The sequence below is a fragment of the Pezoporus flaviventris genome, unplaced genomic scaffold (assembly GCF_033815535.1).
Source record: "Pezoporus flaviventris isolate CSIRO_AGI_PZ_B2104156 unplaced genomic scaffold, CSIRO_AGI_Pfla_v1 ptg000049l, whole genome shotgun sequence".
In the NCBI taxonomy this organism is placed as follows: domain Eukaryota; kingdom Metazoa; phylum Chordata; class Aves; order Psittaciformes; family Psittacidae; genus Pezoporus; species Pezoporus flaviventris.
In genome coordinates, this window is record NW_026892597.1 from 183,884 (window position 1) to 196,910 (window position 13,027).

Genomic DNA, 13,027 nt, shown 5'->3' on the forward strand with positions numbered 1-13,027 from the left:
GCACCGGGCTGGCTGTGACTGGGGGTCACTGGTCAGACACGCACACCTCTGTTCCACAGCGTCAGCTTTATTGTGGTGATAGATGTGACACAACGAGGCCACTGCAGCGCTGGCAGCAGGTCTGAGCTGCGGGGTCCTTGCTCAGTGCAGCCATTGCTCTGGGCATCTGCTGCTGCAGGAGCTGTGTCCGGGACTGGCCAGGAGCTTCAGATCAGGGACACACCAAGATGCCCGGTGCCCAGCTTAGCCAGGGCACCGGATCTTCAAGGATCCTGTTCATGTTAAACATGGAGAGCTGCTGCTGGCTTCACATCAGCCTTCAGAGACACACTAAGTCAGGGAGCAAAGTTCCTGTGTCCCCAGTTCATTGCTTATTCCCAAAGCACAGGAAGAATGGAGGCTGTCCATCCGCTCTGCTGTTACCCGTGCAGGAAGCTGCATCTCAGCAAGCAGGCACATGCTGCTTGGGGAGTAGAGCCCTCCTCTGAGTGCACATGGGCCTATCAGAGCTTCCCTTGCCATGTTTAGCCCCGGCTGGTCACACAGCACCCAGAGGGGGAATAAATCTTGTCTCTAATAATTGCCTTAGCTCTGCCCTTAAGGTCTCTTTCTCAGTATCTCCTGGCCTCTTTCTCAGTCACTCTTGTCAAACGTCCTCCTGTGGAAGACTGTCTTGGAAGGAGATAGAGACAGTCACAGTTACAGAGGAAGCGGTTTGTGTCTCCTGCTCCAGGGGTCCCCAGCCAGGACCCTCACAGGCCCCTGCAAGAGAAACATGCCAGGGCCTGCTCTACAGCCCCACATGCATGGAGAAGTCATCTGCTATTGGATAAAACTACTGTGAATTCAGAAGTTAATGTGGTGAGGAAGAAAAACCAGCAACAAACCCTGCGCCTGCTCCTGTGGCCGCTGCAGGGCTACCTGCAAGGGCACCTCACTGTCCGGGCGGCACTTCAGGACACCTCTGGCTCCAGGGAAGAGCTTCAGTCTGGCTCCTGATCCCTTCTGGAGCTGAGCTAAATGTAAGAATGACAGAAAACACCGCAGCATCATGTGGGGGTCAGTGCCTCCAGCCCCTGAGCAATGGATGCCCATGGGCACATCCCTCCCTGCTCCGCAGCAGTGTGGGGTCTGTGTAGGAGGCTGCCTATGGGGCTGTTGTGGGAGGCTGAGGTAACCCTGGTGTTCTCTGGACAGGCCCAGGGACAGAACAGTGTGTCCTGAAATGGGTCACTGAAGCTTATCTAACCACTCCTTACATTATTTTCTGGATTACAGCAATTCCATAAAAGAAGCATTTTCACAATGAAGGCGGGTGGCTGACATCACTGGATACTCTATTTAGAGCTGACTTCCTGGGAAATATTTCAAGTCTTTGACATCAACTGGGAGCATAAAGATTTCAGAGATGAAATGACTTTCAGACAAGGGAACAGGAGTGTTTGACTCTGTGGGACAGCGGGAAGTGCCACTGGGTGGCAGCAGGTGAGGAGGAGGCTGCGGCAGGGCACGGGGTCTCTCGTGAGAGCAAATGCAGCAACAGCATGTCATGGAGCAGGAACCTGGGCAGAGTCTGCTCCAGGGAGATAGGGCAAGGGAAGGACACGGCCTGTGGGAAGTGCAGGAATTGAAGGGAGTAGCAACGAAGGACAGGAGGGGGTTAGAGAGAGGCAGAGGACGGAGGAGGGTGTCTCCTAGGAATGGAGTATACCTGCACATCTCTGCAGGGGGCACAGGGTAATGTGGAGGCCAGGGCAGGAGCGAGGAAGGCTGCGGGGCCGTGGCCTGAAACCACGTGGGCTCTGGGACACCAAAGGGGCCGAAGGCAGCAGCTCCTCCACCAGCCAGGCCCAGAACAGGCATTGTAAAGGGCTGTTGCCTGGCGTGGGGAAGCTCTTTGAGATGCTGTCACCAATTGCCATGAAAAGCTGGCAATGTCCAACTTCTCTGGGTGACAGCAGATGTGCACAGTCAGCACTTTTTAGGACAAGGGCTGGCATGCTGGATCTCAAAAGGGTCCCCAAATGCTGTTAAACTACATGCACCCATGTGGTTCCCCACTGAGCAGTGCAGGGAGGGACCTCATGTGAGACACTAGCCCCAGGGAATGGCCTTAACCTGCATCATGGGGCTGAGTCCTGAGAGATAAAACTGTGTAGGAGAGCAAGATCCATGGGTTTTGTTCCACACTGGTGATAACCACAGGTTTGGTACCTGCTGAGAGGTGGATCACTGGTGAGGCTGGGCTGTCACTGCCAACACTGGCATGGAGACGTGAGCTGCTAAAGGCTGGAGCTACAGGGATGCTCCCCTGGGGATGTCATTATGGACACTCTGTCCTCCATGCTACAGCATGAAATGTCACCAGCTGAGCTAGCACCACGTGGACTTGTAACCTATCATGGGGATGGGCTCCCAAAGGAAGGGCTCCCTTGAGCTCAGGGCTCCCTGCCCCAACTCACTGTGACACCAGTGGGACCTGCTTACCGCAGCCACATCGCTGTGGCAAGGCTGGAGATTCTGGGTCACTCACTGCCTGATGTGACTGAGTTGCAAAGCCCTGTGAGGTTTGCTCTCAAATCTCAGGCTCTAATACAGAGTCTTTATGGTTTAGTTTGGCGGGCGAGTCAGGGTGAGAGCATGGGGCAAAGCAGGGATCAAGGCAGTGGGTGACCTCCACTGGGGACAACAGGGCAGCGTGAGGGGCATGGGGAGGTTCGAGCTGCTCGAGGAGTGTGATGGCCACAGTTCTGAGAGGCAACCTCAGTTCTGTGGGATGAGGGAACCCAGGCAGGGCTTTGTAAGAGAAAGAGTCTCCTGCATGTCCTGTGGTCCTTTTGCTGTGACCCTCCAGATCTCCTGGGCTGTCTGGGCTCTGTGCAGGAGAACAACAGGGAGTGAGAGGATCTACCACACTTTGGTGCTGTGCAGACACCTCTGAGCCAGCAGCTGTCCCAGTGGCCACCAGCCTAGAGTCATGTGTGACCCACTGCTGAGCCCAGCAGGACATGGGCTGCACCCCTGCAGGTAACCCCCACCAGAACACCTCACTGTGGTCACCAGAGCCGGCTCGTGCCAGGATACAGGGCAAAGGAGGGTGGGTGCTGTGGAGTGCAGCCTGAGGGCTGTCACAGACCACCCTCATGATGATCCCACTGAGCAGAGACTGACCAGAGCTCTAAGGCACAGCCTGACAACATTTGGAGACCCTCTGGAATGAAAAAGCACTGCAGAACCACACATCGTTATCAGCTGGTCAGGAGCAAACATGTGGAAGTGAAACCCACAAGTAAATACAGCAGCTAAACAGCAGCATCAAGACAAGGGACATGACACAACAGGAAGGGAATTCAAAGGGGAAAAGCAACAGCGTGAGCTCGCTACATGTGCGGTGCATAGAGAGGAGCCATGAACAAGTGACACCAACTTCTGAGAGGCATGTCCCAGCATTGCCTCTCCCCTCACATCTCTGAAATGCCCTTCAAGACCACCCTGGGTTACTCGGCACAGTCAAGCTCCGCATACACGCCTCCCTGTCCCTAGGAGCCTAAACCCTACACCCACCCACTCCCGGCCAGTGACCAGTGCCTTACCGTGCCGCGACCACCGGTGACTTCTTCCCGGGATCTAACGTGGACCCGGCTGGTTCCTCCCCCAGTGATCGTGTATCCTTGTTCAGTTGCTGTAGTCGGGAACTTAGCTCACTGATCACAGTTGGCTTGTCATCATCAGCCCCATGGATTGGCCTGCTCTCCATGGGGTCCCCCCATAGCTTGGACCTTCTCTGAAAGAGGTAGCGTGGCCGGCCAATGCTGGCTGATGCCAGAGTGGCCGCATGTTGCTGGGAGATGAGCTCGCTGTCCGAAGACTGCTTCAAAAGTGGGTCCCTGAAAGTAACTGGCCCCTTGCTGAGCTGGGACTTGAGTTTTGGCTTTGGAGGCACTGGTGGCTTCTCGAGTATAAAAGTTTGTCCATCCGCAAAGGAAGTGTATGTGTCAGTAGGCTCCCCGCTCTCTGAGGACAATGTTGACATGCTGGAGACCGTAGAGATGGTGCTTGTGGTCTCCAGATGATGGTCACTTGAACTTCTGGTGTCCACCTCTTCCACTCCCGAGTCTGCAGCAGACTCTGGGGCTACGGGGGCATCAGAGGGCTTCCCTGAGGGTGTTCCGCCAGTGGTAGAAGGTGCTACTGCTGCCGCTGGTATGGATGGCGTGCTGGGCGTAGCCAGGTGGCTGACTGGTGTGCCAGGGGTGGTGACCAGTACCCCATTCGCAAACTCATCTGGTGGAGGTACCAGCCCTATCTTGGCCAGCTCCTCCCTGGTCTCTTCGTCGCTTGAAGATAGCTGAGCTGGTGGGAGGGTGACCGTGTAGGGCTCCACTTCTTCCTCCGAACTCCCTTGTCCCAACGTCTTGTCAGAGGCTGGACTCACTGGAGGCTTTCCCATGGGGCTGGGCTGCGTCTCTGCTTTGGGGGACTCTGTTGGCTCTGTGCATGCTTCAGGGACAGCTGGTGTCTCCTCTTTTATCTCAAGTCCTATCTCATCTTGGCCGTTACTTGTGGCATGAACCATGATGAGGCCAGCGGTCTTCTGCTGTGATGTATCCACTATGCTAATAATCATGGACTTCTTGTCTTCTTGTTTCTTCTCGTCCTTCCCTGGGGTTTCTGCTCGGGCCTCCGTTTCTTTCCTCAGCGTGGATGGAGTCCCCCACGGGCTCTTTGCAGGGGCCAAAGTCCCAGAGTCTGTTCCGATCACCCCTTTGCCTCCAGGAGAGTACGCAGGGGACACCAAGCTCTCCAACTCCCCGCGCTCTGGTTCTTTGGTTTGGATGTCCACAAAGAGGGGTGCTGCTCGGTCTGAGTCTGGGCTGTGGATTGGGGTGGGCGACCGGGATGGGACTTGAGTTGAGAGGGCCCGTTCCCTTGCGGCCAGCGCAAGTGCCAGAGGCGAGTTTGGATCCAAGGGCTTTCCTGTGAGGGGGTGGATGAACGTAGAGGATGAGCTGCTGATCAATGGCTTTAAAGCTGAGACAGGGGAAGGCAGTAGAACATCTCGGCTTCCTAACAACCGCTCATCAATAGACCTGGACTGCTGCAAGGATGGCATGTCGCTGGTGGGGGGGCTGCCCTCGATAGCCCCAACCGAGAGGAAGACAGTGGATTTCCGCCTCTCATCCAGACGACGGTCTCTGTCCTTCATGACTCCAGCGATGGCAGTGGCGAAGGGGATGCCTGTGGCTTCAACTTGAGCAATGCCAGCATGGTGCTGATATTCAACACCACTCAGGCGATGGCTCCTGCGGGTGGGAGAGGGCTCCCTTGAAAAGCCTCCAGTGATGGCCAGTGCTGCTCTCTCCTGTGCATCCTCCACTTGTAACTGCTTAACCAGAGGGCTCTTCTTCCTCTGTGGCTTGGTGGGAGCGAAAAGGCTGACGTTGAACTGACCCATGTTGGCATAAGGGTTGTCAATCACTCTTCCTTTCCTCTTCAGCTTCTCCGGAGGAGTCGCAGATGGGCCGGGGCGGGGGATCTCTGTTGGCTCCACGGGAAGATGAGAGGAATCCTGTAGGATTATCATGGATCGGGCCCTCTTTTGCCTTTCAGGGTAAGGAATGGAAGTCCTTGCCTGATCATACATCTCAGCTGCGCTAAGGACTTGAGGGAGTCCATGGAGTTTGGCCTCCAGGCTTGGCTTAAAGCTTGATCTTATGGTATCATAAGCTCTTCCTGGGGGTGGAGGTGGTGAGAAGGATGGAGGGGGGCCTGTGTCAAAGTAATATGGAGAAGGAGGTGGAGGTGGGGCTGTTTGAGGTGGTGGTGGAATCCCATGTCCTTCCCTAACAGTGTCTTGCATCGATGTGCTCCGGGGAAACTTCCCATCTAGCAAGGAAGCAGCAAGTTTCTCATCTTCACCTGGAAAACAAGAAGAGTGAAGTCAGACAGGATGTCTTCAGACAGACCAGGTTGTGTCAGTCACCATAAATGGGATGTGATATCCCTTTCTCTCCCCCCCTTATAAACCCCTTCATGCTGAGGTGACTTTTCACTTCATCGTTCATTCTCCTGGTGCATGCGGTTGCATTCTGGCCCTTTGCTCATATTCACTTGGCACAGAGGGCAGCCACACTCTTACAACGCCTTGTACTGGTTTAGATCCAGATAGTTGTGCCCAACATTCTCCAGGCAGGCTGCACGCTCTCAGACCAACCCAACAGACAGAATTGAACACTTGCTCCATCAAACCTCCCAACACCCAACTGTCAACGCGTGAGACAGCCGAGTGCAAGCAGGTTGTGCAACTTGCAGCCAACGGTGCCACATCCCAGCATCCGTTCTCGTGTCACACGTCCCCCTTCCCCACAGCGAGTTACATACGGTTCTATGTGCGAGACTGAATTCTGAAGCAGGGTCTACCAGAAACTTAAGTTATGTATTTCAAGAACTGGAAGTACTCAAGGAAGCCAGATTCTGTCATTCTTACTAATAACTTACTACCTGGGTGCACCATGAGAGCTTTTTCAGGTATCATAGAATCCCAGACTGGTTTGGGTTGAAGAGAACTTAAAGCTCCTCCAGTTCCAACCCCTGCCACGGGCAGGGACCCCTTCCACTGGAGCAGCTTGCTCCAAGCCCCTGTGTCCAACCTGCCCTTGAACACTGCCAGGGATGGGGCAGCCACAGCTTCTCTGGGCACCCTGTGCCAGCGCCTCAGCACCCTCACAGGGAAGAACTTCTGCCTAAGAGCTCATCTCAGTCTCCCCTCGGGCAGGTTCAATCCATTCCCCTTGGCCTGTCCCTACAGGCCCTTGTCCCAAGCCCCTCTCCAGGTTTCCTGCAGCCCCTTTAGGCACTGGAGCTGCTCTAAGGTCTCCCCTTAAGGAGCCTTCTCTTCTGCAGATACTTGTAATTATCTTGTCCTTACACGGACATACTCTTTACAAGGACATACTCCTTTAGAAGGTACTTGTAATAATTGGGCAAAGAGTATGAGAATCTTGCTAAGGAAAGGAATAGGAGAAAAAATCCATTACCACAGTAAGTACGGGGCAGGTACTTGCCTGGACACTAGCGGATCAGCCCAGCTTGCTCCAGACCCTGCCCTCCACACCAGACCCTGCTGTGCTCATCACCCACTTGCTACAGCTCCTTCTTTTCAGTCTCAGCTCAGCTGTTTTCAAGGATTTTGCTCTTCAGAGAATGCTGGAGCTGGCAGAGGGCCATGTTTCATCACAGCAGCACCGTGACCACCTGCTTTTTTGGCTCTAGTGCTTTTCCTGTAACATTCCCTAGCACTCAAAGTGCTTTGGCAACTGTGCTCTGTCTTAAGTGAGCAATTTCACCCAATGCCTGCAGATGTAGAGTTTGCAGGGGATAAAAGGAATATTTTGGCCAGTGACCAGCAACTTTTACATCTCACCACATTGCTCAGACCATTGCTGTGCTCAAAGAGCAAAAATGGGCTGTTTTTGCTGAGCACCATTTGGGGATTTTTAATGCCAAGGCAACAGAGTGGAGACATGAAACGAGTTCATAGAGACACTGGACAAAGTGTTGGAGGATGCACTTTTTGTGGGCTATTATGTGCACAGAAACCTGTGAACTGAAGTCAGTAGCTGCCTGAGTGAGTATTCTGGAGAAACATCATATCCTTGCTGTGTTTTCACTCTTCCCTGGGCATCTGCTTAAGAGCAACGCTTACGACAGGTTTCTGCACTAGGTGGAGCAGCGGCTGATTCAGATCAGACATCATCATGTTCTCAACAGCATGAAGATCCAAAAAAACACCCACATCCCTTCGTGCTTATTTCTGCTTCTCACACGGAAATGGGCAGGAGTTAAACCAAGGAGATTTATGCAGTACTAAGCTCTGTTACCATGCGCAGCCTGTTCCAGAACATGGTCTAGTGCCACTGGAGCTTGTTGCAGGGATGTGCTGACCGTCCTGTGGATTGGCACCACTGTGCTGACTACAGGAAACGAAAACCAGAAAGCTGCTGCACCTTCTTGTGATCTGCAAAGAGTGGCCTGGCCAACACCTCCCAGACCAGAGAAGACACCAACTACCAGCAGATGCTGCTGCTCCAAGTTCTCAGCTGTTGACTGAAGAGTTGATGGATTGGGAGCCCCTGTTCTACCTTCTGTGTAAAGTTCTTATAAAGCACCAAAGGCGAAGAACTGCCAGTGAAGGAAGGGGAAGGGGGCAGAGAATCTGAATGTATTGAAGATGTGGGTATTAGTTTTTGTTTTATTTTAGGTACCTGCTTCTGCAAGCTCTGCTTTAGTTGCGCTATTCCCCACTTGTTATTTTTCTGTGCTGTGTTTCTCCTCCATTTTTTTCCTAAATGAGGAGGGGAGCACTACTCCATTTTTTTCTTAAATGAGGAGGGGAGCACTATGGAAAACAGGATCTGAAGCACTATCAGTGACCAGCTGGAGATCACAAAAGGACCCCGACAGGAACGGGCCAGCAGGATCTCCATGAATTCCCACAAGGACAGACACAGAGTCCCGCAGCTGAGGAGGAAGTTCCCTGTGCAGGAGGCTGTGGACTGGTGCCTGGGCAGCAGCTCTGCGGGTGAGAACCTGCGGGGCTGGTAGGCTGGTAACCCAGCGCCTCAGCAGCAGAGCCAACAGTGCCCAGGGCTGCATGAACAGGAGCAAAGGCAACAGAGCAAAGAGGTTACCCCTACCTGCCCTCCCATGACACCATGTCGTGGTTTAAACCCAGTCAGGTAACTTGTTCACTCACTCCCAGTGAGTGGTGCCGAGCTGACAACAATCAAGGTCCGTGTCCGTCTCCCCCCCCCCCCTGCACCGGGGCTCTCCCCTTCCCCTCTCCCGGAGGAACGGGGAGGAGGATCGAGAGAGTGCAACTCCTACGGGTTGAGACAAGAACAGTCCAGCAACAAATCACCACCGCTACTATCAGCTAAAACAATGATAAGGGAAAATAACAAGGGAAGAGAATACGATACCACCGGCCAAGAAAACGAGTTCCACCCGGAAGCTCCTGTCCTTCCGGGTAACTCCCAGTTACCCCCCACCCCGGGCATGACGTGCTGTGGTATGGAATACCTCCCCGGCTAGCCCGGGTCAGGCGCCCTGTCTCTGCTTCCTCACAGCTTCCCCTCCTCCCTGGCAGAGCATGAGCCTCACAGAGTCCTTGGTCAGGGTAAACATCACTTAGCAACAACCGACAACATCGGCTTCACCAACACTGTTCTCAAACTAGAAGTCAAAACACAGCACTGCACCAGTTAACACAAAGGAAAAAACATGACTGCTACTGCTGAACCCAGGACACACCACACTACAATGCTGCATCCAGTTTTCGGGCCCCCAACACAAGAAACACATCCACAAACTCAAGGGAGTTCAGTGGAGAGCTACCAAGACAGTCACAGCTTGCTCTGTCTGGAGAGGCTGAGGGAGCTGGGCTTGTCCAGCCTGCAGAAGGAATGGCTTTGGAGGGAACTTAATACCAGCCTTCTGGTACCTATGGGAGGCTACAAAGAAGATAAAGCCAGGCTTTTCAGAGTGGAGGACAAGAGGCCATGGCTGGGGGAGAGGAGGCAACGGGCAAAACTGAGACAAGGGTTCTGACTAGTCAGAGGAGAAATGTGATGATGATTCCTGCAGTGGAACAGGCTGCCCAGAGAGGGCGGGTAGGCTCCATCCTCACAGGTTTTCAAGACCAGAATGGATAAACCCCTGAGCAACATCAACTGATGGCACAGCTGACCCTGCTTTGAGATGGAGGTTGGACTAGAGACCTTCTCCTTCCAACCTGAATTTTGATCCTATGACAGAAGAACAGAGGCTTCACTACAGTTCTGGTCCCCAAGCTGACTGTCTCTACAACCCCACTCTTTGGAGCAGCAGGAATAGTGTCCGTTTCCCATGACAACGAATGTCTCCCATTGCTCCTCCCCATCAGAGATCTCTCCTGAGGAGAGGGGGAGGAAAGCAAATTCTTGGCAGTCTTTCTCCACTACCTGCAGCTCACCACTGACACAGCTCCTCTGCTCACCCTATCTGCATGCTTGCATCTGAGCCCTGCATAAACAACTACACCCCTTTACTCATGTGTCTCTCCTTCCCTCCATGCAGCTTGCTCATCAGCTGAGACTGCCTCCATACTGCACTCCCCACCTCCCCTCCAGTACAGCAGATCAAAGGCACATCCAGTCCCATGTGCTGCCTGCAGCGGCCAGTAGTAATCCCATGAGGAAGCGTACAGAGCCCAAGGATGCAGAGGCTCCCAGAGCCTACTGATCCAGAGCTGCCTCAGTCACACTGGTGCTTAACCCTTGGCAGATGTTCTTCCTTCACCCCCGTGGCAGTGCTCTGGGAGCCCAGGCAGCTTTCTTGCACTCCCAATAACCTGAGCACTGAGCTCTGTATTCCACCAGCCCCGTGTGCAGTATCACCTCCTCTTCTGTCTTCTGAAACTCCATCCACCAGTTCAAGTCATAGAACACCAGAATCATGGAATGGTTTGTGTTGAAAGGATCTTCAAGCTCCTCCAGCTCCAACCCCTGCCACGGGCAGGGACCCCTTCCACTAGAGCAGTTTGCTCCAAGCCCCTGCGTCCAACCTGGCCTTGAACACTGTCAGGGATGGGGCAGCCACAGCTTCTCTGGGCACCCTGTGCCAGCGCCTCAGCACCCTCACAGGAAGAGCTTCTGCCTCAAACCTAATTTCATGCCCACCTAGCCTGTAAAGACCCTTCACAAGGCTTTCTTTGAATCCTGTTGCTGTGTTATTATGTTGTCTTACCCAAATCTTTCACTGCTCGCTCCTACTGTGACAGTGAATTTTGTAGAATACAGTCTCCACAGAAAGGAAGCCTTCCCTGATGTTTAAATGTGATCACAAGGGCAAAATGAAACCTCTCCCTTGACACAGAGAAGCATTTGTTCATAGCTAAGCATGAGACTAATCACTGCTGAGTTCTATTTACAGGATGCAGTTCTGCTCGGGGAGTCTGAAGTTGAACAAAGGCAACCAGTAACACCTCAGGAGCCAGCTTGAAACCTGACTTCTGGTTTAAGGAGTGGATTTATGAGTTGTATTCAGTCCTTGCAGAGCAAGGCCTACAGCCTACAGAGATCCCCTTGGAAGCAGCGTCGAGGACAAGGGTCCTCCTAAATCATGATGGACTGCTGAAACTATTCCAGATTTTAACTTGAAATGGAGAGAGAATCTGTTTGAATCTACCTGAAATGCTGGTGACTGGAAGCACAGCTCTCTCCTACCCACTGAAGCATTAACTGTTGGTTACCTGTTGTAAATATGTTCACTTTTCACTTTTCTCACTTGCCTGTTGCTAAATGTCGTGTTGGGCAATGGGCAGACCTGGCCCAGGGATGGGTGATCTGCAGAAGGAGCCTGACTAACTCCTGCAGCATTTGAAGCCCTTCTACACAACTTGGACGTACCCAAGACATAGCAGAGCAGCACTTCACCACCCACAGAACAGGCCATCAGCCAACAGGCCAAGTCTCCAATGCCGAGCCTCAGCCAGACTCTCTTAATACGCAGCACAACACTGGGGAAAGGCAGCTCCTTCCAACTGGTAGCACACGAATTAGATTGTCCTTTCATTTCATCGCATCTCAACCCAGCAATTACCAACCTGCCCTTCGCTATTCCTATGACTAGGAACACGCACGAGGTCTGAGCCCTCCACCTCCTCCAGACGTCCCTCCACCACACACCAGTGATCTGCCAGATGACTGAAACCTTGTGTGCTATTCCATGTTCTCAAGAGGGGTGGTGGAGGTGGGAATGATCTCTGAGAAAAGACAGAATCTGTCTGTCACAAACAGCATGACCCTTCATGTGCTGCCCAGGACCTCCCTCTGTGCCTGGTCCCTCTTTATGTGCATAACTGGAAGATTAAACTTCCATGACAAATCATGGAATCAGAAACAACCAGGTTGAAAAAGACCTTCAAGATCATCAAGTCCAACTGTTCTCCAGCACTGTCAAGGCCACCACTAAACCATAGAATCATAGAATGGTTTGGGATGGGGCAGTCACAGCTGCAATGGGCACCCTGTGCCAGCGCCTCACCACCCTCACAGGGAAGAACTTCTGCCTTACATCTAACCTGAACTTCCCTTTTCAGTTTGAACCCATTACCCCTTGTCCTATCGCTACAGTCCCTGTATAGTTCCTCTCCAGCATCCTTGTAGCCCCATTCAGACACGGGAAGCTGCTCTGAGGTCTTCAAGCAGCTTCTCTTCTCCAGGCTGAACAGCCCCAGTGTTCTCAGCCTGTCTTCCGATGGGAGGTGCTCCAGCCCCTGATCATCCTCCATGTCACTTAAGGGCCCTGTCTCCACGGGGTGTGAACACTTGCAGGGACGGTGACTGCAGCCCTGCCCTGGGCAGCCTGTTCCAATGCCTGAGCACCCTCTGGGGCAGGAATTGTTCCTCAGCTCCATCTAAACCTGCCCTGGGGCAGCTTGAGGCCGTTTCCTCTTGTCCCATCCCTTGTTCCTTGGGAGCAGAGCCCAGCCCCTCCTGGCTCCATCCTCCTGTCAGGTACTTGTAGGGAGCCATCAGGTCCCCCCTGAGCCTTCTGAACCCCCCAGGTCCCTCAGCTGTTCCCCATCACACTTGTGCTCCAGGCCCCGCACCAGCTCCGCTGCCCTTCTCTGGCCCCGCCCCAATTAACAGACCTGTTCCTTTGCTAACTGCCCTTGAGATTTTTTCCCTCAGTTCCCCTCAAACAGCATAAACTGTATCTTCACAGTGCAAGAGTATATGCGAAGAGCAACCCAACATCACCGGATCAAACTAGAGCTCAGTGCATGCAGGAATAAAGAGCCTGAGCCAAAACAGAGCCTCCAGTGACCAGCAGGACCAGCAAACAGCCCAGCCTCCCAGCACAAAGAGGAAAGTGGTCTGCAATGAGAGTCATGCTCTGGGGCGCATGCCTGAAGCAGCCTGGCAATGCCTCATGGCAACCCCTCTGCAGCTCACAGCACGCTTGGTGCATTGTTCATCTCCAA

At 53.3% G+C, this 13,027-nt stretch overlaps 1 protein-coding gene across 1 annotated transcript in view; it reads right to left on the bottom strand.

Annotated features, from left to right (window-relative positions):
• Positions 1–13,027, bottom strand: part of LOC133277041 (SH3 and multiple ankyrin repeat domains protein 3-like) — a 302,090-nt gene that overhangs the window by 20,562 nt on the left and 268,501 nt on the right. The window contains 1 exon segment of the mRNA XM_061468551.1: positions 3,594–5,919. Coding sequence (XP_061324535.1) covers positions 3,594–5,919 — 2,326 coding nt within the window.